This window comes from Rattus norvegicus, chromosome 8 (genome assembly GCF_021556685.1).
Source record: "Rattus norvegicus strain SHRSP/BbbUtx chromosome 8, alternate assembly SHRSP_T2T, whole genome shotgun sequence".
Lineage (NCBI taxonomy): Eukaryota > Metazoa > Chordata > Mammalia > Rodentia > Muridae > Rattus > Rattus norvegicus.
This window is the reverse complement of record NC_141541.1, coordinates 47,391,314-47,417,346: the sequence shown is the minus strand read 5'-3', so window position 1 is coordinate 47,417,346 and position 26,033 is coordinate 47,391,314. Positions and strand designations below refer to the sequence as shown.

General features: G+C 35.5%; 1 protein-coding gene and 2 pseudogenes across 1 annotated transcript; all 3 read left to right on the top strand.

Moving 5' to 3' along the window:
• The first annotated feature begins 777 nt into the window (after positions 1-777).
• Or8g35 (olfactory receptor family 8 subfamily G member 35) lies at positions 778-1,722 on the top strand. Its single transcript, NM_001000462.1, has one exon. The coding sequence runs from the start codon at positions 778-780 to the stop codon at positions 1,720-1,722; it is 945 nt and encodes a 314-aa protein (NP_001000462.1).
• Or8ak2-ps1 (olfactory receptor family 8 subfamily AK member 2, pseudogene 1) lies at positions 10,715-11,557 on the top strand (annotated as a pseudogene).
• Or8g28c-ps1 (olfactory receptor family 8 subfamily G member 28C, pseudogene 1) lies at positions 24,425-25,430 on the top strand (annotated as a pseudogene).

Below are 26,033 nucleotides of genomic sequence, written 5' to 3'. Positions count from 1 at the left end.
GATCTTAGCTATTCTGATGAGTGTGAAATTGAATCTCAGGGTTGTTTTGATTTACATTTCCCGATGACTAAGTATCTTGAACATTTCTGTAGGTGCTTCTCAGCCACTCCATATTTCTCAGTTGAGAATGCTTTGTTTAGTTCTGTCCCCCAATTGACTAGCATTACTTGATTCTCTTGAGTCTAACTTCTTGAGTTTTTTGTATGTATTGGATATTAGCCCTCCATCAAATGGAGGATTGGGAAAGATCTTTTCCCAATCTGGGGTTGGGGATTTAGCTCAGTGGTAGAGCGCTTACCTAACAAGCACAAGGCCCTGAGTTTGGTCCCCAGCTCCAAAAACAAGAATAAAAACAAAAAAAACAAACAAACAAATAAACAAAAAAACAAAACAAAACAAAAAAAGAAAGTCTACTAAGATCTTTTCCCAATCTTTTGGTTGTATTGATGTTCTTTGTCTTACAGAAACTTTGCGATTTAATGAGGTCCCGTTTGCTAGAATGGTTTGAAATGAACTGAAACATGGTAAGAAATGGGTACCAATAAAAATCACAAGTATGTAACATAGTTATGATTGTATTTGCATGTCTCCTTTCTCCAGGACTGCAAAATCTCTGATTTCTCAAATTGCAAAGAGGATGGCAGATGATTGCAGGCATCTGAAAATATTTGAATTATGTTTCAAACTTCATTGAGTGATAGAAGAATGGATACTCAAAATTTGTCTTCTCTCTCTCTATATATATATATTTTTTTTACATATACTTTCCAGAACACCATGGAAGAAGTAAATCAGACCTCAGTGGCTGAGTTCATTCTCGCTGGTTTAACAGAGAATCCAGAGCTCCAATTGCCTCTATTCCTTATCTTCTTAGCAGTCTATTTGATTACAGTTGTTGGAAATCTGGGTATGATCATCTTGATTCTGTTTAGTTCTCAGCTGCATACACCTATGTATTATTTTCTCAGCAGTCTGTCTTTTATTGACTATTGTCAATCCACTGTCATTATTCCCAAAATGCTGCTGAACTTTGTGACAGAGAAGAATTTCATCTCATACCCAGAATGCATAGCTCAGTTCTATTTCTTCTGTGTTTTTGTTGTTGCAGAATGTCACATGTTGGGTGCAATGGCATATGACCGCTTTGTGGCTATTTCTAACCCTTTGCTTTACAATGTATCCATGTCCTTTCAAGTCTGTTTGTTGATGGTAGCTATGGTGTATGGTGTTGGCTTACTCAGTGCTACAACTCACACAGTCTTCCTGCTAAGAGTGTTTTTCTGTAAGACTGATAAAATAAACCACTATTTTTGTGATCTTTTCCCATTACTTGAGCTATCTTGTTCTAGTGCTTTTATCAACGAAGTACTAGGACACTCCATCAGTGCATTTAATATTATTGTGCCAGTCATGACCATCATTAGCTCTTACATCTTCATCATTGTCAGTATCCTGCACATTAAATCCTCTGGGGGAAGAGTTAAGGCCTTTAGCACCTGCAGCTCCCACATCTTGGCTGTTGCTCTTTTCTTTGGTTCTACAACATTCATGTATCTACAGCCATCTTCAATCAGCTCCATGGACCAAGGGAAGGTGTCATCTGTATTTTATACCATTGTTGTGCCGATGTTGAATCCCATGATCTATAGCCTGAGAAATAAAGAAGTCAAAATTGCCCTCAAAAGGTTACTACGAAAGATGTTTCCTCAAAACAAAGAATAGATTTTCTTGGCAATTAATGCTGGAAGATATACTCTATATGCAGAATTTGATAACCCTAAATAGGTGATTCTTATTTGTACATTTTTATTTGGAAAAATGTACCAATGTATAAGAGGATTCTCAGATTCATATCCATGGAGAAATGTTACTCTCTGGTAAAAACTGTGTCCATTCACAGTTAGTCACTTAATCCTCTCCTGAAGATATTTTAAATTCCTTTGTCTGGTTGGTTATACTTACATATATTAATTCTTCTCTATTAGGCAAGCCTATTAAGTTGGGATTAAAATTTCTTTTCTATCCTTTGGTTATCTCAACAATTGTAGATGTCTTTTTTTTCGTTAATTCACACATTATTTTAAAATACTTTGTTTTCTTGTGTAAGTTAAGCAATCAAAAACGCATAATTCTGATTTTCATAACATTATGTAGAACTACAAATAGTGTCACTATAAGCAAAGGACAGAATCTGTTAGAGTCCTACACACAAGGTGATTACACTAACTTAACATACAAGGCAACGATAAAGAGGAATGGGTGTACTTTGTACCACTGTGGTTATCTGTTCAACATTCTTATTGATACTGCTTGACTCCTACTCACTTCCCTACGATCTATAATCATGTGTTGTCCTCATGTAGAGGTACCCTACTTTTTTGCCTACCTTTCTGAGTTTCAGACTCAGAAGTTTATTTTTTTCACTATAACTTTTATCTGTATCAGCTATTCACATGGAAAAAATAAAATTATAAAATTGTTTTACAACTAGTGATATGTGCCACTCTGAAAGTTATTATCTGGAGGAGAAGAAGCATCAGAAAAAGAAACCTTCAACATGTTTCCATGAAACAGCAAGATAGTTTAAATAACCTAGGATTTCACTTTCTTAGTTTCTATTTTAGGAAAGTTTACTAAAAAGAAAGAACTAGACTTTCCTGGCATGGTTCTCAAATATAAGTCATCGTCAAGTTTCTTGCAAAGGAGGATTCACCTCCCTGTATGTGGTACGTTCCTGTAAATGGAAGAAGAAATGCTCTCACTTGTTAGAAGGCATGTTTTTGACAGTTTTAGACAGGCTAGCCTGAGCTAGTACTGTATACTACTAAGTTTAATGCTTATAATGATAAGACACAGAAAGCATTGTCTTATCAATCAGAATCTAATAACCAGGTGTATTTTAAAAGACAACTGACATCCAGCATGAGTGCTAGATTTCAAAGAGAATGTGAAACTCCCAGTTAGACTAAACTTCTAAAGATTATGTTAGAGTAATATAAACATAGCTAATTAACTAAGAATAAGTTAATTACTTATTAATTACTTACTAATTAATTACTTAGTAATTAAATGAATTAATTACTAAGAGTGCCTCGTAGGTATTAGTTCATTAATTTTTATAGGGGCAGCCTACAAGACCTGAATCCTACACAAAGAACTACAAGGAAAGAAACTCCTATTTTGCTGTTAGAACTAATGAGCAGGAATTCAAATCACTTGTCTTAGGAAGTCACCAGCTTGTTTGAAAGTTTTAATTTGTAACCCCATAGGAAGAACAATAATATCAACCAAACAGAAACTCCAGAGCTCCTAGGAACTAAACCACCAACCAAAGAGTGCATATGGATTGACCCATGGATTCAGCGATATATGTAGCAGAGAGTAGCCTTGTTGGGAGGAGAGGCCCTTGGTCCTGTGAAGGTTCCATGCCCCAGTGTAGGGAAATGCCAGGGCTGGGGGAGGAAGTAGGTGGGTTGGTGGGGGAGCACCCTCATAGAAGCAGGGAGAAGGGTGATGGTATAGGGGAATTTCCTGAGGGGAAACCAGGAAAGGGGATAACATTTGAAATGCAGATAAAGAAAATATTTTTAAAAAGCAAAGAATTGTATAGAATCATAAAAAAAGAAAAAGTTTTAGTGGCTCTTTGTGACCTTCACCTTCAGTGGTACCTGATTTCCCAAATCTCCTGCTGAGAAAAATAACAAAGTGTTTTGTGTGATTTCTCCATCCAATAGTTTCTGTGATTACTGGATGCCAAATATTTATATTTTAATTTAGGTGTTAATGATGACTCTTTTGACATCATTATTCTTCAAGTCTGTCCAAAAAGTATTGTTCAGAATATAAAGGAAGTCATTTCCTAATAACATGCTCTTCCCTCACTCTTTTTTCTTTTTTATTGGATGTATTTTTTTATTTACATTTCAAATGTTATTCCCTTTCCCTGGTTCCCAGACATAGCCCCTATCCCATCCCTCTCCCTTTCTTCTATTAGGGCATTCCCCTCCCCATCCACACCCCATTCCCACCCCCTGACATTCCCTTACACTGGGGGTCCAACTTTGGCAGGACCAAGGACTTCTTCCATTGGTGCTCAACAAGGCCATCCTCTGCTACAAATGCACTTGGAGCCATGGGTCAGTCCATGGATGGTCTTTGGGTAGTGGTTTAGTCCCTGGAAGCTCTGGTTGGTTGGCACTGTTGCTCTTATGGGGTTGCAAGGACCTTCTGCTCTTTCAATCCTTTCTCTAACTCCTCTAATGGAGATCCCATTCTCAGTTCAATGGTTGGCTGTGAGCAATCGCCTCTGTATTTGACATGCTCTAGCTGTGTCTCTCAGGAGACATCTATAGCCGGTTCCTGTCATCATCAACTTCTTAGTTTCATCAATCTTATCTAGTATTGGTGGCTGTATATATATGGGGCATATATGGGACAGGCTCTGAATGGTCATTCCTTCAGACTCTGCTCCAAACTTTGGTTCCATAGCGCCTACTATGAATATTTTTGCTCCCTCTTTTAAGAAGGAATGAAGCATCTGCAATTTGATCATACTTTTTGAGCTTCATGTGGTCAGTGGACTGTATCCTGGATGATTCGAAATTTTGTGCTAATATACACTTAGCAGTGAGGGCTTACTATATGCCTTTTTCTGAGATTGGGTTACCTCCCTCAGGATGATATTTTCTAGTTACATACATTCGCCTAAGAATCAGGTAGTCATTGTTTTTAATAGGTGTGTAGTACTCCATTGTGTAAATATGCCACATTTTCTGTATCCCTCTGTTGAAGGATATTTGGGTTCTTTCCAGCTTTTGGCTATTACAAATAAGACTGCTATGTCATAGTGGAGCACGTGTCTTTGTTGTATATTGGAGCATCTTTTCGGTGTATGCCCAGAAGTGGTATAGCTGGGTCCTCAGATAGTAATATGTCCAATTTTCTGCAGAACCACTGGATAGATTTCCAGAGTAGTTGTACCAGCTTGCAATCTCACCAACAAACGAGGAGTGTTCCTTTTTCATTTACTGGCACCTGGGGTTTTCACTTTAGCCATCCTGACTGGTATGAGGTGGAATCTCAGGGTTATTTGATTTGCATTTTTCTGATGACTAAAGATGTTGAACATTTCTTTAGATGCTGTTTAGCCATTCAGTATTCCTCAGTTGACAATTCTTTATTTAGTTATGTACCCCATTTTTTAAATTGGATTATTTGATTTTTCTGGAGACAAACTTCTTGAGCTCCTTGTATGTATTAGATATTAGTCCTCTTCCAGATGTAGGAGGATTGGTAAAGACCTTTCCCAATCTGTTGGTTGCAGTTTTGTCCTATTGACAGTTCCCTTTGCCTTACATAAGCTTTGCAATTTTATGAAGTCCCATTTGTCAATTCTTTATCTTACAGCATAAGCCATTGGCATTCTGTTCAGGAATTTTTTCCTCTGTGTCTATGTGTTTGAGGCTCTTCCCCATTTTTCCTTCTATTTGTTTCAGTTTATCTGGTTTTATGTGTAGGTCTACTTGATCATCATGAATGATCATTTTGATATGTTCTTGGATTTGGTTTGTGAGAATTTTTGAATTGATATTCATGAGGGGAATTGGTCTGAAATTCTGTTGGGTCTTTGTGTGGTTTAGGTATAAGTGCAATTATGGCTTCATAGAATGAATTGGGCAGAGTTCCTTCTATTTCCATTTTGTGTAATGTTTTGAAGAGTATTGGTATTAGGTTGTTTTTGAAGATCTGATAGAATTCTGCACTAAACCCATTTGGTCCTGGGCTTTTTTTGGTTGGGAGACTTTTAATGACTCCGTCTATGCCTTTAGGGGTTATAGGACTATTAAGGTGGTTTATCTGTTCCTGATTTTACTTTGGTTCCTGTTATCTGTCTAGAAAATTATCCATTTCATCCATATTTTTTAGGTTTTTTTTTTTTTGAGCTCAGGACCAAACCCAAGGCCTTGCACTTGCTAGGCAAGCGCTCTACCACTGAGCTAAATCCCAACCCCTATTTTTTAGTTTTTTGAGTAGAGCCTTTTCTTGTAGGATTTGATAATTTTTTGAATTTCCTCAGTTTCTGTGGTTATGTTTCCATTTTTATTTCTGATTTATTGATTTGGATACTGTCTCTCTGCCCTCTGGTTACTCTAGGTAAGGGTTTATGTATCTTATTGATTCTGCAGAGAACCAGCTCCTGGTTTTGTTGATTCTTTGTATACTTCTTTTTGCTTCTACTTGGTTGATTTGTTTCTTCTGTGTTTGATTATTTTCTACCATCTACTCCTCTTCCCATGCATCCTATCAAATGACCATGGACTATGGCACATCTTCAATAACGATAAAATCAACAGGAAGTCCACACACACAGGGAAGCTGAACAACACTCTAATCAATAGCAACTTGGTCATTGAAGAAATAAAGAAAAAATTAAAGACTTTTTAGAATTTAATTAAATTGAAGGCACAATAATCCCAAACTTATAAAATGCAATGAAAGCAGAGCTAAGAGGAAAACTCATAACTCTGAATGTCTGCAAACAGAAACTGGAGAAAGCATACATACACTAACAGCTCGACAGCACCCCTGAAAACTCCAGAACAGAAAGAAACAAATTCACCCAAGAGGAGTACCCCATTTTTAATAGGTTTATTTGCTTCTCTGGAGTCTATCTTCTTGAGTTCTTTGGATATATTGGATATTAGTCCTGTATAAGATGTAGAATTGAGAAAGATGTTTTTCTAAACTGTTGGTTGCCATTTTGTCCTATTGGCAGTGTCCTTTGCCTTTGAAATTTTTGAAGAAGCTTTGAAATTTTATGACGGCCCATTTGTCGACTGTTGAATTTAGAGCATAAGTCCCTAGTTTTGTGTTCAGGAAATTTTCCCTTGTGAAATGTGTTCAATGCTCTCTCCCCACTTTCTCTTCTATTAGTTTCATTGTATCTAGTTTTATATGAAGATTCTTGATCCACTTGGACTTGAGTTTTGTACAGGGAGATAAGAATGGATCAATTTGCATTCTTCCACATGCTGACCTCCAGTTCAACCAGCACCATTTATTGACAGTGCTGCCCCCCCCACTGGATGGTTTTAGCTCCTTTGTCAAAGATCTAGTGATCATAAGTGTGTGGGTTCATTTCTGGGTCTTCCATTGATCTATCTGCCTGTCTCTGCACCAACATCATGCAGTTTTTATCACTATTGCTCTGTAATACAATTTCCAGTTACGGGTAATGTTGAGAATAGTTTTTGTTATCCTGTTTCTTTGTTTTGTTTTTTTTTTGTTATTTCAAATGAATTTGCGAATTGCTTTTTCTAACTGTGTGTGATCTTCATATCAAATTCTCAATTTTAAACAACTGTGAGAAAATGTAACAGATAGACTCCAATAGTTTTAGTTTGTGCTTATGATTATTGAGGACCAATTTTGCTTTGCACAGATAATTTTCAAAGTTCTATAATAATTCTGTGAAGTTTAATGAAAACAAAGAACAATTTTCCAAATAATAAAATTAAAATACATTCAAAATGTTTGCAATTTCATTTAGACAGATATTCAAAATTTCATGCTGCTAAGATTTTAGTGTTTTTAGTTCATTATAAAGCAGTCTTATACATGTTTGTACACTTTCTGTAATCACTTATTTAATTTTCAAGTTTATTTTTATTGATCTTTTGTTTCACACATGTATGTATACTATGTTCTTTCCTGGTCAGAAGCCAGAATATGGTATCTGATTACCCATAGAGAAATTATCTTGTGTGTATACTGATGTGCTACCTGTCAATAACAAAACTGATAGCCTCAACCTAAGGAAGGAAATGAGAGATGGAACATTCTATAGACAGAAAGAATTTTGAGAGAGTGCTGTTCAGGACATTTGCCCAGGAAAATGTGACCAGGCAGATGTGTGGTACCTGAGCACAGGTGTCACTATTAAATGACTGGATGTGGGTAGGAATATAATGACATTGACATTGTGTGTCACTATTTAACCACAACTGATTCTGCTATTTTCACGAATTGGTCCAGAAGCAATTAATGGCTCAAATTTAGATTATACTATTCAGTTGATTGTATGCTAGGTGTTATACATGCTGTTAAATTTAAATAATATTAAATATCAAATAACATTTCTGGGACATGTTACTATTGTTTTCTGGAACCCAGAATAACTCTGGTTGTTTGCACTGGTCTTACACAAGAATGGCTTAGCCAATTAGTTCTGGGCAGGGGAGCTGCTGCTGTTGAAGTTCTACATACCTCTGTGTGAGCTAATGGCTACTGAAAGTATTTGAGAGAGTAGTAGTTATTCTCATGAAGTGTGAACTCATTGATACTCTTCAATGGATAGCTCAAAAGTATAGCAATATAAATTTTTTGGCTACACTTAGTGGATAGCTAAACAAAATCCAATAAACAAACAAAAAATGCAAGAACGTTAGTAATTTTGCAGACAACAGGGGTCATTGCCAAACACCGAAGTTGAGAATAATTAGAGCATATTTTTTGCATGTATGAAAGTGAAACTGAAGAGGTTTAATTAATAAAAATATTTGATAACTTTATTGGCACATTTTAAAAAATATATGAATAGGAAATTTCTGTAAAGAAGAGCTTTGTTCATTTCTTAGAGAATTTTGGAAAGGTTGAGGTATTGGTTTCAGGAAGGGTATGATATTTGGTCATTTTCACTGACTTTAAGAATTCAATCTTGCAAGCCCCAAAATAGCTTTTAATTTAATTTACTATTCTTATAATTTTATATATAAGCACTCTATTTTTATCATTTCCACTCAATTCACTCCCATGCAACTTCTTTTCTGCTCCCAGGTTACTCTCAAATTCATCACCTACACAGAAACACACACACATATCACAAGTATATATATGTAAATATATGCATATGTGTATGTATATGAATATATACGCACATACATACATACATACATATTCAGGCATACATATATCTTCATACATATCCTGTTGAGACCATTTAGTGTTACTTGCATGTATTTATGTCTGAACACTGGGACTGGAGACCTATCAAAGAGCTCAACCCTGGAGAATATTGATCCCCCTCCTCTCATCAGCTATTATTTGCCTGTAATCCTTGATGTAGGAATAACAACTTATGGGATTTTCCCAATCCATTTGGCACGTCTACTTGTTTTGTCATTGTGCTAGCCTTATTTAGGCAAACACAAGTTGATATTTTATAGGTGTACCCTCCCTGTTGTTAGACAAGATCCTATCTCCCAGGAGATTTTCTTGTCCTCTGTTTCTTATAATAGTTACAATCCTATGTTTATGTTCCTTGAGCTGTAGATGTAAAAATCATTTGGATATGTATAGATCTCTGCTGGGAAACTCACAATTAATTATCTGGACACAATTTGCCCAGTTGTGCCTTTTCATAATGGCCTCCATCTGTTAGAAAAAGAAGCTTCTGTGATGAGAGTAGAGAGTTAATTCTACCCAAAGATGCAACAATAAGTATTTCAAATACATTTAAAATTATAGCTGTTGAAGAAATTGACTGAAGTAGGTTCTCTGCTACAGTTTCTGACTTCAAGAGGCATGAGTTATAGGTTAGGTTTACACTATCAGACTTAGTTTGTAGCATGTCTTAAGTCTAATCATATAGCATGTGGTTACTATCATAATCGCATTGCCACTGCTGCACACTTAAGGGCACCTTGCCATCCTTGTAATTGTGCTGGGATGTAGGCTTTGTAGATGGTTTGAACTATTGATTACTTTTCTCCCTTGGCAGGTTCTATAGCATCTTTATATTAGTTGTAGTTTTTGTTGTGGTAATTTTAAAAATGATTTCTTTTACCTCGTACTAGCACCAGCACCATAGGGCCACATGGCATCTGTGGGATATTTTCGCCTCAGTCAACAAAGAGTCTCACCCCCTAAACTCCATCCCATATCACACTGCCAATGGCTACTCTCTGAGCCTGGCAACAATCTCTCTACCCATCTAGTTCCCAAGGCATGTTGCCACCATGCCAGACATACACATCCCAATATCATGGAGGGCTCAGTGTCTTGCCACCACACTCTTTTGAACTCAAATAAATTGCCACATGAAAGAACAGACAACACAACAATCTCTGATACAATTGATAAGATATAATCATTGACCTAAGTAAGATTTATTTTGTTCATCTAGGCACACAAAATCCTGTACAAATCCATCCCTTAAGAATATTCCTAACATCCTGTTGATGCGCAGAGAAAAATTTTAACATCCATTGCTATGTTCTCTTTTCTGTTCCCTCTTGTTCCAGTCTCCTCCTCCTCTAAAACGTCTCCTGCCCATCCGTCCTTCTCATCCATTGACAGGCCTCATTCTATCTGGTACGTGCCTTCACCTGCATAATGACATCAACGTACAGTTCTAATAGATGTAATATGTTTCAAGTAAACACATTGCCTAGGAGCCACTGAAATGCTCAAGATATTCATGGACTGTATTTCACATTGCATACATTCTGAATTTTTTTAAAATAATGCCAGTTAAATATTAAATTAAGAAATTTTGTTAACATACATTTCTTTATGTTTAATAAACATAAATAGGTTATAATTTTACATAGCTAAAGGTTACAGGCATGAAAATTTTCATTCTAAATTTAAGACATTAAGAAAATCACTATAATATAAATACATTTCTTTCTTCCTCACAATTTTAACACAGGATATGGCAGCAGGAAAATAGTGCAGGGTTCATGAGTTTATACTAACTGAATTCTCTAAAAAGACAGAATTTCAGCTGCCCCTCTTTCTCCACTTCATAAGAAACTATATAGTCACTGTGGTCAGGAATCTGGGTGAGATCAGTTCCCACCTGCACACATCCATGTAATATTTCCTTAGTAGTCTGTCCTTAATTGTGACAGAATACAACCACATCTATTACCCTCAATATATGGATCATTTCTCTTTCTTCCTCATTTTGGTCATCACAGAGTGTCACATGTTATCTGCAATTGTATATGACTCATAGGTTGCCATATATCTCCTTGTTTTACAATGTGACCATGATCTATTAGATTTCTATTATCCTGGTATTAGCTGAATATATTATTGGTTCCATTTGTACATCAGCTCATACATGCTTCATGATCAGAGAACAGTTCTGTTACTTATATGTGATCAACCACCATTTCTATGATCTTCCCCACAAAATACTTTCCCACTCCAGAAAAAGTTCTTGTGTTAAAGAATGTTTGATTCTATGTTTTGGTACACTTCACATTGTTGTCCCAAACTTGGATATTCTCACTTTTTACATATTCATCATTGCCACTATCCTCAGCATTCAGTCTACTTATAAAACCTTCAGTACCTACTGCTCCCCCACCTATACCATTGCTGTGTTCTTTGGGTATGCTGCATTCATGTACTTACAGACATCATTAGGCATCTTCATAGGCCAAGGAAAAGTGCCCTCTATGCTTTATATCATTGTCATGCTCATGTACAACACCTTGATCTACATTCAAGGAATAAGGATGTCAGTACTGCCCTGAATGAAATATAAATATCATTCTAAACTGAATGATATTTACTTATTAGAATAGACTTACTAAGTGAAACATTGTTTCAAGTGTTATTATTCATTTCAATCCACTTGTCAATATTTAATCCTTTATTCAGATATCTTTGGTAAATATAATTTCTATAATTGTCCAGTACTATTTCCTTTATGAAAGTGATCACATATCCATCATAAGGACAAAAGTAAATGCAATGCTAGAGAGAGAATCCATCTAGCTACTTTATAACATCAACCCCATCAACTTCATATCTCTTTGATTTTCAGTTGGTTTAAAAAAATCTCACAATCATCACAATGAACATATGTCTAAAATTTTGACAATTTGGTCAATTTATGTGATGCTGATTTCTAGTTTGACGACTAACCTGAAAATCGACTTTCTGGTCTCTTCTTTATTGGATCTTACTTTCCTTTCTTCTTTAATATATTATTGTGGACACTTTACTGTCATTTGAAGTCTATGTCATCAACACTTCAAAGTATTGAGCCTATGTCTCATTCCCATTCTCATGCTATATGTATTGATTCTTTAGTATGTACCTGCTCATTTTATCCAAAATATTTATGACTGGGATATATAAGCAGAACCATTCAAACAATAACTTGGCAACTGGGGAATTAGTACAGATAATTGCTTACTTTCATCATCTGCATATTTGCATACTAATGAACATCCTTAGGGAATGTTTACTTTCTGACATAGATTAACTGAAGAAGGTAACCTCAGGACAGGGCTTCACAACTGCTCAAGAGACTGCTGGTGTGAAATCAAAACTGCAGAGACACAAACTAGGTGAGACCTAGAAGAAGATGACTTTAGGTGCAAAGTACGCTCTAAGGTACTATTGCCATTGGGCACTAGGCCTTGTATTCTGAATATTGTCTGTGGAACACTGAGTGCTTCCTTCTGCTAATTCATGATTAGTGTCATATACAAACAGCAAATATATGTAGGTATTGAGGATTCAGGAGAAGTATGGTAGTGTTCAGATAGAAGTATGGTATGTGTTGTCTCTTATTTTCAGAGTTATCACTTGGGACTACAAGGCTTGGAATAATCACTTTCAAAAGTCAGTCAGAAGTAGCTGAATTTCCCCATTCATTCTTCTAATTATTTCCTTATTACTAAAAGCAACATAAAATGTATAATGTGGGCTGCATGTATTATTGAGGAGACTGGCTAAGAAGTTCAACTGTTCATCTGGCTATTAGTGTAGTTTTAACCAAGGAAGTATGGTGTTCAGAAATTAGAATATAATGAGTATGTTTTAGATAGGATGAATCCATTATAAGGTTTTGGAAAATCAAAATATGCCAGCCATAGATTTTGACAGAATATAAAAGGAAGTACTTATTTACCAGATAACAAAGAAAAAAGTCTTAGCAATACTTTTTCAAGGAAAATGAATAGTATTCTAAACTGTAGACAAGAAATAACTGTAATAAAATCTAGGAACTCTAAGTAACTATATGTGCCCATCACATATGAAGAATTCAGATGAATCAAGGTAGGTGGACAATTGTGAATTTACAAATAAAGTTAAGAAAATTGCTTCTATAGATTTATAAAAGTCAAAAAAGTCAATTGTCATTAGATTTAGTGTGCAATATAGTCTATGAGCATGGATAAATAAGGTTTTCCCTTTTTAAAATATCAAACTGATATATAATTCCCATATGATTATTAAAGTATGTATCTTTTATGCTTTTAATCATTACAAAATGTTTTAAAACCTGCAAGCTGTGTACTAATTAAATCACCTTTAAATATATTTCACACATCTGTCAACTTTTGTATTTTATCTCGTCAATGACCCTTCCTTAGCTACAACATCCACAGTAAATGTCATGGCTTGAAATATAGCATGATAGCAAATAGGTTTATATTAGTGTTTGCTAACTTCATGGAACACAGAAGAAATGGGATCCTTAACAAGGCCTTGGGAGAGGTGCGGCTATGATAAAAGATGATAATTAAGAGGCGAATCACTAATGGTCCAAACCTCAGGCATCATTATGATCTCTTGACTTAACAGCCTTTCTAATTCAACAGTTCCTAAGCTGAGAAGCCACATGAGAAATATTTCAGAAATCACTGTGTAATAACATATTAGGATAAATTATAATAGTATAGTATAATTTGCTCCATTCTAAGATTTGTTTTTCATGAAAAGTTACGCATCTCCCTTCAATTGCTCTTAGTCTATTAATTCTGTTGTTTCATTTATTTAACAGTATATTTATTATATATGAATTGGACTGAATATGTTTATGTTGAATATCAATAATCACTTAAAACCAATTTAAGGGTTATTAAATTTGTCCTTGTTAATTTATTTCCACTGTTTTAATATATAAAACCATTAAAACTGATTTCATATTTTATGTTTATTTTTAATATGTAGTAAGCTCAACTCATTTTGAGGTTGTAGTAACTTTTAAGGGATGCTGGCCACATGTTATACCCCTTACCATGAGAAATGAGTGATGTCCCTTTCAAATTTAAGTCAAAAAGGAAAACTTTTCATATTGTTGGACTGTATAAAAATCCTCTTAATCTGTAATTCCTACCGTGATGCCTGTAATTCAAGTAATTAATTTCAGTTATAAAATTAAATATTATTTCTATATTATAGAATTTATAACCCACTAAAGTAAGCTTTTGTTAGGTATGTAATTTGTAACAATTATGCTTAAGCATAACATATTTTGAATTTTTATTTTGTTCTGATAATCATTGAGAAACATAAGTTATAATGACAGCAAAATGAAGTTTCAGAGAACCATATTGATTCTTTAGACATTGGAATAAGTGGATAGCAAAACCCTTTTTCATGAATGACAAATATAGGAATTTATATAAATATGTAAATAACATATAATGTGTATATAAACATATTTATAAGTGATAAATAAGTTTATATAATATATAAAACAATGCATATATTACATGTAAATTTATAAAATTCATAAAAATATAAGTGTAAATCTTGGAATATTGATGGTACTCAAATTTTTCTGGTTGTGAATTTACTCAAATTTAGTTTATTATACAACATTAGTGTGAATATTGGTACATTTCCATATATAATATTAGCCAGTGAGCATACAATAATAACCAATTCAATTATGACTTTTTTGCCTCTTCCTCCTACTTTTATTTTCTCTATATTTTTTCACATATTTAGATCCCATTCTTATTAATACATGATATTCAGACAGGTTTAGGTTGTAAATTCTTTAAAGTAGAATCAATGTCACTTTACTCACTACTACTGAAGTGAAATAATTAGAGAGAGATGAAGAGGTAGAAGTTATGAGAGAGGTAGAAGGAAGGAAATGTGGGCATGGGGAGAAAGATGGCAGAAAGATATTAGAATGATTTCACTCAACCTAGTAGATTTCAAGTGCACAACTATTTTTATATTTTTATGATTTTACCTTTTTATTTTTATTTTTTAGGTGGTTCAGATATGTCATGAAATTTCTATTCAAAAAATGGACATAGAGTTAAGAGCTCTATATTAAATAAATTTCAGGCATGAATAAATAATTTTAAGAATGTTTTAAGCGTTTTATCAGCTACCAGTCTATCTACATTAAAACATAACTTCCAAATATAATAATGACCAAGGGGGTAATGGCACTGGCTTAAGTAACTGAGGATAGAATGTGGACAGTTGATATAATATTAAAAGCCTAGAAATAGAATAGGAACCACTTACTTACAGCTGTAATAATGTAGAGCTGATCTTGAGAAGAGCAAAACATTAAAGAGGAAGTCTTCATCAGATTCAGTTTTCTTTTGGATATAAGGCTAAGAAAAATGCAATAGCGTTTGTTTTCTTCTTAAACAGGTTTATATTTTTGCATTGGAAATTTTTATTAGTGTTGTAATCATCATATATGACTTCTCAGAATTTTAACACTAGAAAATACATTAATGCATACTTCATATCATATTATCTTAGTGAAGAGCATCTAAGTACATTATTCTCTGAGAAATTATGGCACTAACAGGGCAGACAAGATGACTCAGAGGATAATGATCTTGCCATGCAATCCTGATGACATAAATTCAATCCTCAGAACCTGCATGATAGAAAGAGAAAGTATCCTGTCCAGAGATGTTCTCTAGTTTTCTAATGTGCACATACTTTGTATAAACAAGCACATAAAACTGATGAACAAATATTTTTAAAAGAAATTAATGCCCCTGCCAGTAGTGTACATGCATATCAAAATGAAGAGATTCAGTAAGGAAGCTTAGTATTGTGTACTATGTACATCTTGAGTTTTCAGATTCTGTTACTTTTATTCTTTTAAGATGTATGATTTTATAAGACTACACTGATTTTTTTACTGTAAGGTCTAAAATGACTCAGTAGGAAAATGTATTGGAGTCTTAAATGCTATGACTTTATTTGTGAACTCCTCTAATTGTATTGTGACAAACCTATCCATAAGTGAGACTTAATTTCTTTACGTTATTAAATATTAATAACATTTCTATGATAAATTCTTATGTCCTTAAATTTTTCTTGAAATTCTCACAGGCCAACTTGAAATATCCAAAATATGAGAATTATATGTATTTTATTATATTGACTTCTTGATATTTGCTGCTAACTTGTTCATATTTTGTGCTATTTTACTTCTTTTTTTTTTTTTTTTTGGTTCTTTTTTTTCGGAGCTGGGGACCGAACCCAGGGCCTTGCGCGTCCTAGGTAAGCGCTCTACCACTGAGCTAAATCCCCAGCCCCTCTATTTTACTTCTTAATTTGAAGAATTCAACTGAAATATGATTTAATATGGGGACATAATATTAAAATAGGAATGCAGAATTCATGTTTGACATACAAAAATAGCAAAAATAAAGATTGTAGTGAAGAATTTATACAAGCAAAGCAGGCTTAAACGTATGGAACAGCAAATAGAAAATATCCCATTGTCTAGTGAGAAAAGGTACAACTCAAAAAGTAAGAAAAAGATAATCATAATTTTTAGTGCAGGTATTACTGTGATTTGCTTAATAGGTATTAGAATAGCATCCATGAATCCATTGCACGTAGAAACAAATATGCTAAAAAAACTAAGAAAACAACCAACCAAAATATATACATGTAATGCTTCAATTATTCAGTGTCAATTTAGGAACAGTATAAACTTCAACATTCATGGATAATAGTTTTTAAAACTTTAGAGAATTTTAGGTCCTTTGTCTGACAAAAGTCCTTTGTCAGGTATATGTTTCATCTTGTAGAAGAAAATGGCTCAATATCCCCATGGTGTTCATGATACCATTGTACCAATGAAAATGTCTTCCAAATGTCAATGTAGCTCACAGGCTTCACAGCTGTATAAGATTGTTGAGCGGGTCTTCTCTCCAGTAGTGTCCATAGTAGTGCTCAGCATCCAGCATCATGAAAGCTATCCACTGGTGATAAAAAACTTTCAGGCCAAGCCAGATATATCAATGGTCTGTGACCGAACTAGACGGTGCCTTTAGCAACAAGTTCATACCATTGGGCAGTGGAATACAACCAATAGATTTGAGAAGAGCCTGGGATTTTTGAAGGGGCTGATGGGTCCTCACTGGCCAACAACTCTTCCCAAGTCTATTCTCCTTCCCTTTCCATGTAGCTTTGTTTCCTGTTGTTATTCCTTTCCCATCATGGTCAATTTGCCCCTTCCATATATTCTTGTGTATATGGTTGCTATTTGTCATATAAACAGTTGTCTGGTAGTACACTTTAACAATAGATTAATATGTCCTCTCTCAGAAGTTATAGACTGCCAGTATATCCTTAGCTGGGGTGAACTCTGTCCAAACTCTCCATATCAGCATGACATCTGGCTTTCACTTACAAATATCCTGGGCATGCTGCCAAAATCAGAGTGACTCAAGAGCGACAGCTCTGCTGTGCCCAGATAAATTGCTTTCCTGTAGTCATCAACCACCTTAACACCACAGGCTTCTTAATCCCATTCAAAGCGATTTTTGAGCCACTGTAAGAGAACTGTAGTTAATTTAGATGAAATACTAATTAATTTTTAACTTTTATTAAAGTTTTGGACAACTTTTTACATGTATATACATACATACATACATACATACATACATACATACATACATACAAACGGACATACACAGAAACAGACACAGACAAAGGGACACACACATTCTACTGAGTACTGCCCTCATCATTCTCTGTTTAATATTCCTCATTATAAACCCTCTTCTCTAAAAGTCTGTTAAACACATTCATGACTTTGTCTTTCTTTTACACATTCATTTTAACTACATCTTCTGAGTGACCTTAAGTTTAGAACTATACATAGAATTATCGAGATCCTATTAGGAAGAATGCAATTAAATACAATGTCTGCCCCATTTCAGAATATTTAGTAGTGCGTAGCTCAGTGGGGAGAGAAATCCCCCTCACACCAAATCGTGGTGAATTGTCCAATGTGGGTTATTGAGGCAGTGGCTCTTTCTATGAAATCAGGATGACATTGGCTAGGTCAGGTTAAGTACAGAGGTTTTCACAGAACTTCTCATTGTTTTATTGCTCCTACAGTTCTTTTGGTCCCTCTTATTTTATGATAGGAATCTTTGTATGCTTAGAGTTTTCTTTATTTTTGTCAGTTTCTAAAACATCCTGAAGCTGGATTCTTCCAAAGCTGCCAATAATTTTCTCAACGTCATCTTCAAGACCATCTATCATTCCTGTCTACTTTCTTCTTCTCTTTTTCTTTTCTTATTGATTATTTTATTTATTTACATTTCAAATGATGTCCCCCTTCTCAGTTTCCCCTCTGCAAACCCCCTATGCCACTCCCTCTGCCCTACTTCTTTGAGGATACTCCTGGACCCACTCACCAAATTCTCTCATTGCATTAGCATTTCCCTACACTGGGGCATCGGTCTTACACAGGACAAAGGAACTCCTATTTCAATGATCCTTCATTCTCTCTACTTAAATCTGTTAGCCTTTTGAGATTTAAGATGTTATCTATGCAAGACATAAATGTTCATATCTTAAAAGCATTTCAATTATTTTACTTTTTAATGACTAAATTCTAATTTGGTTAGGAAATGTGCACAAAATAACTATTTGTTTCAGGATAAAATAGGATAGAGAATAATAATTATATTTATCCTAATTAATGTGTCTCTACATTGCATTTCTTCTAAGTTCACAATGTATGAATGGAAAGAGAAAAACTGAACTGAGCCTGTTTTTCTTATTTTATTATGTAGAAATACCCTATTTTTCATTGAGAGAAGGTCAATATGAGCTAAGAACACACACACACACACACACATATACACACACACACATGCACTCACACATGCACGCATGCAAATGCTCATGCATGCATGTGCACGCACAGACAAATATATATACAAACATACTGAAGGTTTCCTGAGTGAGAGATATTTTCTTAAAAAATAAAATTACATTGTATTAGTGAACAGTGCCATTGGAAAGTGATGTGGCTGAATATATGAAATTTTTCTAAAAGTCCTCACTCTGTAATCACTGTTGATTGATTCTGTTTCTGTGAAGAATGTTTCCCAAATACGAATTCCATTCTTCAAAGACCTCTAATGAGATGATTATATGGCTTTTTTCCCTTGAGTTTGTTTGTATAGTGCATTATGTTGATGGATTTCCATATATTGAACCATCCCTGCGTCTCTGGGATGAAGCTTGTTTTGTCATGGTTAATGGTGGTTTTAATATGTTCTTGGGTTCAGTTTGTGAAAAGTTTATTGAGTATTTTTTTTCTTTTTTCTTTTTGTTTTTTTTTTTTTTTTTTTTTTGGAGCTGGGGACCTAACCCAGGGCCTTGCGCTTGCTAGGCAAGCGCTCTACCACTGAGCTAAATCCCCAACCCCTTATTGAGTATTTTTGCATCAATATTCATTGAAAGACCCCCAGAGAGGACCTTTCCCTCAGGAGGAGTCCCAAGCGCCCAATGACCGAGCCGAGTCCACTCAGATGCAATCAGCAAGAGGGTTTATTGGAAAACACAGGTACCTGGGGGCACACAGTCTCTTCGGAGGACTTGCGCGCCCAGCAGCTCCAGCATGGGGCTTTTATAGGGATTGGGGAAGCAGAAGTGGGCGTACAGAAGCAGATGCATAGTTACGGGGATTGGTGGATTCAAACGAGGCACATAGACATGTTCACATATGATTGGCTATTTCACATGATGAGGTAATAAGGTATAGCTACACACATTGGCAGGTTTGGGGCATCCTGGATGTCGGGGGGCTGGGGGCTTATCTCTTCCTGCCAGGTGGCCTGTGAGTCAGATCTGGTACTCCTGGTCTGTTCTGCATTCCTTTTCTTATCTTTATGGCTTGCCAGTCCTGCCTAGACAGTGTTTCCTGTGCTCCTTTATCTTTATGGCCTGCTAGTCCTGGCTGTAGGGCTTAGCCCTCGGTCTGTGGCCTTTTGGGGTTTATTCTTTTAATTTTGTATCTGTGGCCTTTTGGGGTTTATTCTTTTAATTTTGTATCTCCAAACCTAGAATTCGTATAATTCTCCTTTCATTCATAAAGGAAATTGTTTATTTGTTGGGTCTTTGTGTGGGTTACATAGCAGAGTAACTGTGGCTTCATAGAATGAGTTAGTGTCCCTTCTGTTTCTATTCCATGGGAGTGTTGATATTACCTCTTCTTTGAATGTCTGGTAGAATTCTGAACTAAAACTATCTGTCCCCGGGTTTGTTTTTTTTTGTTTGTTTGTTTGTTTGTTTTTTGTTTTTTGTTGTTTTTTTGTTTTTCTTGTTTTTGTTTTTTTCTGTTTTCTTTTTGGTTTGGAGGTTGTTGATGACTATTTCCATTTCTTTAGGGGTTATGGGACTGTTAGTTTACCTGATATTGATTTAACTTTGGAATGTGGTATCTGTCTAGATAATCATCCATTTCCTTTAAATTTTCCAGTTTTGTAGAATATAGTTTTTGTAGTTGATTCTGATGATTCTTTGAATTTCCTCAGTTTCTCTTATTTTATATTACTTTTAATTTTTGAATTTGTTAATTTGGATACTCACCCTGTGCCCTTTTGTTAATTTGGCTAAGGGTTTATCTATCTTGATGATTTCCTCAAAGAACAAACTGTTAGTTTTGTTTATTTTTGTATGGCTCTCTTTGGTCCTCACTAGTTGATTTCAGTCCTGAGGTTGACTATTATTGACTATTATTGGCCTCTACTTCATGTTAAAATCTTGGAGAGATCAGGAATTCATGGTACATACCTAAATGTAATAAAAACAATATATAACAAAACAACAGCCAATGAAAAGAGACTAGAAGCAATCCCACCAAAATCTGAGAAAGTACAAGGCTGCCCATTCTCTCTTGGTCTATTCAATATAGTACTCAAAGTTCTAGCAAGATCAATTAGACAACCAAAGGAGATAAATGGGATATGATTAGAAAGGAAGAATTCAAAATATTACTATTTCCAGATGATAAGATTTAATATATAAGTGACACCCAAAATTGTACCAGAGAACTCCTACAACTGATAAACAACTTCAGCAAAATGGCATAATATAGAAATAGCTCAAACAAACCAGTAGCCTTCCTTACAAATGATAAACAGTCTGAGAAAGAAATTGGGAAAAAATTCTCCATAATGGCCACAAATAGTATAAAATATCTTGTTTTAACTCATACCAAGCAAGTGAAAGATCTCTATGACACAAATTTTAATTCCCTGAAAAAGAAATTAAAATGTTCTCAGAAGATTGAATGATATTGCATGCTCATGGCTTGGTATGATTAACATAGTTTTAATGGCTATTTAACCAAAAGCAATCTACACATTCCATGTAATTCCCACCAAAATTCCTACACAATTCTTTGCAGAGTTGGAAAGTACAATTCTCAACTTCATAAGGAAAGACACAAAATGCAGGATAGCCAACCCAATTCTCAACAGTAACAGAACTCCTGAGGAAATAAACACCCATGATGTCGTGCTATACTACAAAGTAATAGTGATAAATACCTCATAATATTGCTCCAGAAACAAGTAGGTCATCATTGGAATAGAACTGAAAACAAAGTAAACTCACACATATATGGACACTTGACAATTGACAAAAAAAAAAAAAAACATACAGTGGGGAAAAAGCATTCAATAATTGGTGCAGGTCTAACTGGTGGTCTATATGCAGGAAAAGGAAAACAGATCCATATTTATCACATTGCACAAAATTCAAGTCCAAATGGACCTCAACATAAAACCAGATACAATGAATCTAATAGAAGAAAAAGTGGGAAAGAGCCTCAAACTCATTGGCATGGGGGCAGGGAGCAGGGGGTGTATTTTCTGAACAGAATAGTCTTAGGCTCAAAGATCAAGAATTTATAAATGGGAATTCATGAAATTGAAAGCTTTTGTATGGTAAAAGATACAGTCAATATTACAAATCAGCAGCCTACAGATTTGGGAAAAAAACTTCATTAATCCTACATCCAACAGGGAGCTAATTTCCAAAATATATAAAAACTGAAGTAAGTAACCTCCTAAAAAAACCAAATAACCCAAATAAAAAGGGGCTACCGAACTAACCATAGAATTCACAACAGAGGAATCTTACATGGATGAGAATCATGTAAAGAAATGTTCAACATCCTTAGTCATCAGAGAAAAGCAAATAAAAATGCCCCTGAGATTCCACCTCATACCTGAATGGTTAAGATCATAAGCTCAACTGAAAGCACATGCTGATGAGGCCTTTCTGCTTGTTATACATCTTAGTGTCTGTGGGTTGTATTCTAGGTATTTTGTATTTTTGGCTACTATCCACTAATCCGTGAGTATATACTATGTATGTCCTTTTTGGTCTGGGTTACCTTCTAGTTCCACCTTCTAGTGTGGAGAAAGAGAAACACTCCTCCATTGCCGGTGTGATTGTAAACTGGTACAACCACTCTGGAAACCAATCTGGTAGTTCTTGAGAAAACTGGAGATAGTTCTACTTGAAGACTGAGCTATACCACTCTTGGGCATAAACCTAAAAGATGCCCCACCATACCACAGGGGCACATGCTCAATCATGTTCCTAACAGCCTTAATAGTAATAGTCTTAAGCTGAAAACAAACCAGATGTTCTTCAACCAAAGAATGGATGCAGAAAATTTGGTTCATTTATACAATCAAATACTTTTCAGCTATTAAAAGTGAGGGCATTATGAATTTTGCAAGCAAATGGATAGAATTAGAAGGTAAACCAGACCAAAAAGGACATACATTGTATCTACTCACTGATAAGTGGATATTAGGCAAAAATATAGAATACCTAGAATACAACCCACAGACTGTAAGATGTATAACAAGCAGAAAGACCCATGAGAGGATCCTGAAATCCCCCTTAGATGGGGAAAAATGATCATGGCAGAGGGAGGGTCCTGCATGTGAGAAGAAAGGGTGAGCTGAAAAGAGGAACCTGATCAGGCATGGGGAGGGGGAAGATAGGAAAGAAGCCCAGGGGGCCAAGAGAATGAATGAAGTTAAGCAGAATCAGGGTGTGAGAAGTGGGCAGACCCTCTAGAATACCAGAGACCCAGGAAGTGACAGACTCTAATGATTCAAAGAGGGTGACCTCAGCCAAAATGCCCAACAGTGGGGAGAGGAACTTGAAGAGTCCACCTCCAGGAGATAGACAGGACTTCAAGCAAAGGGTTAGTATTACTTACCCACAGTCAAAATTTCTGATCAAGGACTGTTGCTGTTTAAAAGAACTGCAGGGAATAAGAGAAGACACTGAAGAAAATATGGTCCAACGGCCGGTGCAACTTGGGATCAATCTCATGGGGAGGAAGCCACAAGGACTGACACTAATAGTGATGCTGTGATATATTTTTAAGAGCCTGGCATGACTATCTTCTAAGTGTTGCTACCAGCAGCTGACTGAGACAGAAGTAAATACTTATACTCAACCATTGAACTGAAGTCGGGGACCCATATGGTTGAATTAGATGGAGCATTGAAGAAACTGAAGGGGAGGAACACCATAGGAAGGTCATCATTCTCAACTAACTCAGACTCCAGGGAGCTCCCAGAGATTGAGCCACTAACCACAGCATACATGGGCCTACCCAAAGACCCTGGCACAAATATAGCAAAGGTCTACCTGGTTAGGCCTCCGTGGGAGATGTGCTTTAATCTTCCAGAGACTTGAAACACCAAGAAAGAGGGAGACTTGGTGGGAAGGGAGCACCCTCTTGGATGCAAGGGAACAAGGAATGGGATTAGCAACTGTGGGAAGGGACTGGAATGAAAATAAGTAAATGAGTAGTAGTAGTAATAGTAGTAGTAGTAGTAGTAGTAGTAGTAGTAGTAGTAGTAGCAGCAGCAGTAGCAGCAGTAGTAGCAGTAGTAGCAGTAGCAGTAGCAGTAGTAGTAATAGTAGTAGCAGTAGTAGTAGTAGTCGTAATTGTAGTCTTATTCGTAGTCTTAGTCATAGTAGCGATGGTAGTGGTGGTGGTGGTGGTGGTGGTAGTGGTGGTGGTGGTGGTGGTGCTGGTGGTGGTAGTGCTAATAGTAGGAAAGGATCCCCTTCTTCATATCATGATGTGTCCAATATTAAATTCTGATAGCACCATGTGTCCAGTAGTTAATTCAATGGCTTCTTCAGATATCACTTAATTTCCACATTTAAAGATTTTCTGTATCTGAAGAATTAGACAAATGGGAATGCCTAAAAACAAAAGGTATAGAGATCAGAAATTACATTTTGGATCACATTACATTTAGGAAAACACATTTACAGAAAGCTTGCTTTCTTAACACAGCTGGGCAATTTTCAACATGGATACCCACTTTAAATCTCAGTTTAGGTATTGCTTTGAACTCATAAAAACTAAGAAAACTTGTACTCAATAATAGTATTTTGTGTAAACTGTGGGAGGAAACCTGGGCATGATTACATTGGTTGGGCTCAGTTCCAATCTGCACACCCCCATTTACTATTTCCTCAGCAGTCTGTCCTTCATTGACTTATGTCAGTCCACAGTTGTTACCCCTAAAATGCTGGTGAGCTTTCTGAAAGAAAAGAACCTCATCTCTTTTGCTGGGTGCATGATTCAGCTCTACTTCTTCATCATTTTTGGGGCTGCAGAGTGCTACATGCTAGCTGCAATGGCATATGACAGATATGTTGCCATTTGTAACCCATTGCTTTACAATGCAACCATGTCTTACCAGATTTACAGTTCCTTAATTTCAGGGTATATATTTTTGCTGTGTTCTGTGCATCAGTTTACATGGGCTTCTTTACTAGGATTCAGTTTTGCAAATTAGATGTGATCAATCACTATTTCTGTGATATTCTTCCCCTCTTGAAGCTTGCATGCTCTAGTACCTATATCGATGAAATGTTGATTCTATTTTTTGGTACACTGAATATTTTTGTTCCAATGCTGACTATTATTATTTCCTATAATTTCATCATTGCCAGCATTGTCCACATTTGCTCCACAGAAGGCAAGTACAAAGCCTTCAGTACTTGTAGTTCCCACATCTCTACTGTTGCTATCTTCTATGGTTCTGCTGCATTCATGTACTTACAGCCATCATCAGTGAGTTCAATGGAACAAGGGAAAGTGTCATCTGTGTTTTATACTACTGTTGTCCCCATGCTGAATCCTTTGATCTATAGCCTAAGGAATAAGGATGTCACCCTTGCATTGAAGAAAATACTTGAAAAAATAAAAATCATGTAAGTTGAAATCATGTGACCATTATTTGTTAGAGCAAAATCAACCATATATATATATATATATATATATATATATATATATATATATATATTCGGTACGATTTATTTTACCCTACCTGACATTATTATTATTCACTTACTGAGATCCTTTCATAAGTTTTACTTTTACAAATTTAAACTTTAGATTTCAGACTCCCAAAATCTCATATGTTTCTCAGAATCAACAATGTGAGCAAATGGTGAATATGACATGGATCTGTATGCCTATGTTTATTTCTTTGTATTTAAAAAACAATTTAGAAATGATAAAATTCATTCAATGATAAACCATATTGTTGAAATGTACAGTGCCAATTTCCTGCCATGCATAGAAATAAGAATCTTACCATCATCTTCCTTGTACTCTGGTTATTAGAATAGTCTTCTCTTCAAAAAGGTTTCTTGAGCTGTAAGCAGAGAGATTGTTCTATAACTGGATGAATTGGGACACTTCATCTTTCCACCAGTTCCTCCTTCTATTTAGACAGTTGTGGAGTTCTTTGTCTTCATCTGCTGTATAGTTACATTTACGTATGGCTCAACAGTAGTCAGTATGCACTGAGAGATTATGCTTGTTTGTGTAGTTGTCACTATTAGATTCTCTTCTAGTTTCCATAATCTCATGAATTTCTCCTATTGAGTGGGCATTAAGAGCTATTTAGTAGCTATTG

What these genes read in the sequence shown, in the direction of transcription:
- Or8g35 (NM_001000462.1), top strand. Translation starts at nt 778, where the DNA reads ATGGAAGAAGTAAATCAGACCTCAGTGGCTGAGTTCATTCTCGCTGGT.